Here is a 5449-nt window from a genome sequence, read left to right as displayed (position 1 = left end):
ATTCTTATTTTATTGGAGGGTACTAAAACTTTTCACATTTACATGACTGAGGTGAGATATTTTTTGAAGGTAAAAACAATTGAAGACACATTTTCAAAGTGCATAACGTGGGTTGACATATTCCTGAAACTTTGAGGGTCGATTTGCTAACTACGCAGCGAATGTTGCCCCTCGGTGGCATTTCCGTTAATAGGTACCGTGGGCATGAACAAATCTGGAAGCTAAAAGATTATCCAAACATACGATCCTTTGTCGCAAATGACATCTTGTGCTCTCTCTCTCTCTCTCTCTCTGCATCGTCCGAGACGAAATGCTGCAAAGGTCAAAACCCCTCTTCCTCCGCTCCGCGATCCACATCTCTCTCCTCTATAATTCTGCTTCGCGGCTCCCAGCTCCACGGAGAAACAATTCACTTCTCCATTTTCTCCTCTGGGCTCGTTCATCCGTAGCAGTTTGAGAATCTGCTGCAAAGGGTGAGTGAAGAGGAGATTTCGGAAACCCTATCGGCTTATCACAAACCCCGATTTTTCTGCTCCTAGAAGCGCGCCCCAAAAGAAAGGTGTCGCCTTGACACCGTTTTTGTGAGTGTATTTTTACCTCGCCCCTTCTCTGCAGCGGAGCAAGCCATGGCGAACTCGTGGAGTCGAGCGAAGAGAGCCTTTGGGCTCAATCTTTGCGTTTCTGTACCCCAGACCGCGGACGTCGACGACAACGGCCCTCGGACGGCCGAGGCTGCGACCGGAGGCAGGAGGGCGTCGAGTCCCTCCGCCTTCTCGGTGGTGTCTTCTCCAGGTGGTTTGGCAGAGACGTCGGAACTCCAGCCGCGGATGCCTACAACGCCGACTCCGACCTCTGGCGGCCTCTGGCTTCGTAGATCCTTAAGCAGATCGTCAAAGGTTTGTGCTTTTGCGATATCTATTTGTTTTGTGCAAGCTATTGATTCTTTTCCGATGGGTTAATGCTTCGTTTTGCTGAGCTTCTTGCGATTTCAAGAAACTTTGTCGTGATTAGGTGTATTAAAAGCAGTCAAATTTCTCATTTTTTTAATATCTTAGAGAAGCAACTCTCATTTTATCTTCGCTAATTTCCCTCATTTCATATTATCTTCGCTTGTGCTCTTCCGGGCAACGTCTTACGATCATTTTATGGACCAATACATTTTCTCTTATTGGAAAAAGGGCAGGGTTTTGTTTTCTATTCTTCTTCAATCCTCGGAAGGTAAAATGACCATGTGAAAGCGTGAAGGTTTTGTTTTCTTTTGTTTTTTTTTTCTCTTTTCAAATTAGAGGCTGTTGACTAAGTATGGCCAAGGCTAAACTTACAAGGATGAAAGGACCACCCAAATATAAAGAAAAACTATTCAAGCTTTCTTAGATTACACACTCTACTAGTGTTGACTCTGCCCGAGCAGCATGTGGTGTTTCAAAAAAATTCCCATTTAGTTCCATTGCTAAAATTATATATAAAAAGTATAAAGTATAGTGGATGGAGGTGGTGGGGGACTAAAGGGGCATCAAGACTTTAACTGGCTGTAGCATTTGATCGACAGTGGCAGATGTGTACTTTCTTATGAGCTGTACTCCAAATGCTGTAATGACAAATGTGAAGTAGTTCAACTACCACCGTTTGGACTATATGGGAATTGCAACATAAACATTCATTACACTACTGAATTTAGTAGCAGCGAATGGTATTTATCATGATCGGTGCTCATTGAACTTTTATGAAGCTGGCCCTACATGAAAATTAACTTGCGTGATGGATTTTTTTTTGCCCTTTTGTTTTGAAGTTTATGGTTGTTCTATTATGACTCCTTATATTTATGGTTGCAGAGTGCACATGATACTGATTCATTCAATGTCTTACGATTCGATAATAAAAGTTCTTGGTAACTTTTAAGTTCTAATAGCCGGTTTAGTTGACGTTCGTCCATATCTAGTGTTCGTGACTTGATACTTCTATTCACATCATTTACTAACAAATTTCTGCAATGGTATGATTTACTCCATGTGTTAAACTCATAAGAAACCAATAAGTTTGGTGATTTCTGTAGATTTTTATAAGCTACGTCTGATAGTGAATCTTCTTTGTAGGGGCATCAAAGCATTTTACTGTGTGCATTTCTAGTGCATGTGTTATTAAATAGGGTTAATGATCCAAATCATATATGCATTGGCAACATGTATGGCTTAGTTCATATATGATTTAGCTGATTAGCCATAGTAAATATTATTGTATCTGAGAATGTATAAACGTCTGAATTCGATCTTGCATTTATTTATTAATTTTAAAATCTGGTTAAAGAGTTTTATTTGTTGAAGTCAACTTGCAGCTTACCTGATTTAGAGAGTATGCATAAACTGAATAACCACTATAGATTTTAAGTAAAGAACCATACTCTAACCGCAATATCTTTCAGTTTGTTTTGTTAGTTTTTGGCCATCATATATCCTCTTTTTGTTGTTCCTTTTTAAATTCCTTTGTACTGAGGTTGTTTTAACTCAGCAAGTTCTATTGCCATGAGTTATGATCGTTCCATGGTGGAGATATCATTCTTATGATGAAAATGAAACATATTTCTTTCATCTGTCTCTCACTTATTTAGTTGTCTTGCATTATTTGTTTGCAGCTGATTTCCTTTACTATTTGTTTCAGTTTGCATTCTTCTTATCGCACTGAGTTGTGGTAGTTTTCTGACAGTATACTATCTTATTCATACTTTCAGAAGATATGCTCCATTTGTCTTGGTACCATGAAAGCTGGGCAAGGCCTTGCACTCTTCACTGCTGAATGCTCACACACATTTCACTTCCAGTGCATCGCCTTCAATGTGAAATATGGAAACTATATGTGTCCAGTTTGCAGAGCTAAGTGGAAAGAGTTGCCCATTCAAGCCCCCCTCATCACTGAACACCCTCATGGTAGAGCTAGAGTAAATCCAGTCAACTGGTCACAAGAAGATGGCCAAATGACGGTTATGCACATGCTTCGTCGAACAAACTCAACTAATCAGCAACATCGTCCCTTTTCTTATTTCTATGCTTCTGAACCGAGCACTTTCAATGACGATGAGCCTCTAAACTTCCAGTCAGTAACAGGGGAAATTATGCAGCAAAATTGTGTCAGAACTGTAGAAATCAAATTGGTTCCATTATTCTCAGCCATTCCAAAATCAGTCTCCCAAGAAAACTTCATTGTACTGGTACATCTTAAGTCTCCTAATGCTATCAGCGAAAATAGCCCTAGTAGAAACCTCAATGTTGCTCCTGGAATGTTGTGGAGTTCTCGTGCTCCTGTAGATCTTGTCACTATACTTGATGTCAGTGGCAGCATGGCAGGCACCAAACTAGCACTTTTGAAACGTGCCATGAGTTTTGTAATCCAAAATCTTGGCCCCCTTGATCGGCTTTCAGTTATCGCTTTCTCATCATCTGCACGGCGGCTTTTCCCCCTCAGGAGGATGACAGAATCTGGCAGGCAGCAAGCACTGCTAGCTGTAAATTCATTAGTATCAAGCGGCGGCACTAATATTGCAGATGCCCTCAGAAAAGGTGCCAAAGTGATCGAAGAACGCAAGGAGCAGAACCCAGTCTGCAGTATTATCCTTCTATCTGACGGGCAGGACACATACACTATGGCTTCCAGTTGGAGTAGAAGTCCTTCGACTCATCAAGACTACAGGTCACTTATGCCATTGTCAATTCTTGGTCACACAGGCCATAAGATTCCGGTCCATGCTTTTGGTTTTGGTACAGACCATGATTCCACTGCAATGCATTCAATCTCTGAGATTTCTGGTGGAACATTCTCTTTTATTGAAACTGAGGTTGTGATTCAAGATGCTTTTGCCCAGTGTATTGGTGGGCTGCTGAGTGTGGTTGTGAAAGAGATGCAGTTGACGGTGGAGTCTGTGCAACCCGGTGTGCAAATTGTTGCAATTAAATCTGGCAGCTACGCGAATCGGGTAGAAGATAATATGCTGTCTGGATCGATCAATGTAGGCGACCTCTATGCAGACGAGGAGAGGGATTTTCTTGTGTATATTAACCTTCCACCTTCCGAAGACACCCCTCAGCTCAGGGTGTGCTGTACATACACAGATGCCGTCTCCAAAGAAACTGTTAGTCTGCGAGATGACATAAAAATTGAAAGGCCAGAAACCGTCGAATCATACACACCATCTGTGGTGGTTGACAGAGAGATAATTCGTGTCCAAGCTGCTGAGGCAATGCAGGATGCGAGGGACGCTGCTGATCGTGGTGCTCTAGATGAAGCAGTATATATACTTGGGGAGCAGAGGAGGAAACTGACTGACTCATTGGCAGGACTGTCTGGCGACCAACTTTGCTTGGCTCTGGATGCAGAACTAAGAGAGATGCAAGAGAGGATGGCCAGCCAGCAGAGGTACGAATCTTCGGGACGGGCATATCTGCTATCAGGGCTGAGCTCACACTCATGGCAGAGGGCAACAGCACGCGGAGACTCCACAGAGTCTGCTAGCCTCGTTCATGCTTATCAGACTCCCTCAATGGTCGACATGTTGCATCGTTCACAGACATTTTCCCCTTCCCCCAGGGTTCCCACCCAGCCTATTCAACCTTCAAGGTCATTCTCTGTGCTACCTCAACCGAGGTGATTGGTTTTGAGAATGACAACCATGATCCGCAAAATAGATAGATAGATAGATAGATATATTTCTCATCTATTTGAAGTCGTGCACGGTGGATTCAGGTATACTGGAGAAAATGAAAATGGAGATTGAAGTGAAAGAAAATTGGGGAATGTTTAAGGAAACGAGTGAATAAAACCCAGAGAGGTGGAGAAAAATGCCTTTTTTCCTCTCTTTTTTGGTCTGGATTTTGGTTATGTACTGGTGCACATAGGAGAGGTTTTCCCTGGGAGTGGCATTGGTTGGTAGTATTTAGAAATATGTGGGTTTCTTTTCTTCTCAATTTTATATACCTACAATTTCTCTCCTCTTCTAGCAATCAGGTGCATTTATTGTAGTGACTGCTAATTCTGGTAAATTCTATGTATGAATGATCGATGCAGGTTATGCCTTCATGTAGCAGCTGAAGTTTTTTTTTTTAAAAAATATTTATATGTAGTAAAAGTTTTGTTATTTCAGCGTCTGTTATCACCTTGTAGAAAGCTTTGTTAAATGATCAAGACAAATAAACTTTGAAAGTAATTATAAGTGTTTTCCAGGAAAGAATGATATTTAAGCTTTCATCTACACGTCTTTGCTCTATTTGTTAAGTGAGGAACAATAAAATTTATTATTACATTTTGTTTAAGGCTAAGGTTGTTAAGTTTATAAAATTATAACCTCGAGTGGAAGTTTTATATTTGTATTTTATTACATTTTTATCTGATTGCTCGCAAGAGTAGACAATAACAATTAAAAACTACAAACTCTTAACAGCTCCTTTGCTATTTTTATTTTTTT

General features: G+C 41.0%; 1 protein-coding gene across 1 annotated transcript; it reads left to right on the top strand.

Moving 5' to 3' along the window:
• Positions 1-248: 248 nt before the first annotated feature.
• LOC121996841 (E3 ubiquitin-protein ligase WAV3-like) lies at positions 249-5174 on the top strand. The gene is made up of 3 exons (XM_042550971.1): positions 249-473; positions 616-896; positions 2726-5174. The coding sequence occupies exons 2-3, from the start codon at positions 627-629 to the stop codon at positions 4634-4636; spliced, it is 2181 nt and encodes a 726-aa protein (XP_042406905.1). The 5' UTR covers positions 249-473; positions 616-626; the 3' UTR covers positions 4637-5174.
• Positions 5175-5449: the final 275 nt, after the last annotated feature.

This window comes from Zingiber officinale, chromosome 6A (assembly GCF_018446385.1).
Source record: "Zingiber officinale cultivar Zhangliang chromosome 6A, Zo_v1.1, whole genome shotgun sequence".
NCBI lineage: Eukaryota > Viridiplantae > Streptophyta > Magnoliopsida > Zingiberales > Zingiberaceae > Zingiber > Zingiber officinale.
Note: the sequence above shows the minus strand (reverse complement) of the source record. Positions and strands in the feature narration are given on the sequence as shown.

Coding starts and splice junctions, on each gene's coding strand:
- LOC121996841 (XM_042550971.1), top strand. CDS start 627: ATGGCGAACTCGTGGAGTCGAGCGAAGAGAGCCTTTGGGCTCAATCTT. Junction 897..2,725: donor CCTTAAGCAGATCGTCAAAG/GTTTGTGCTTTT, acceptor TCATACTTTCAG/AAGATATGCTCCATTTGTCT.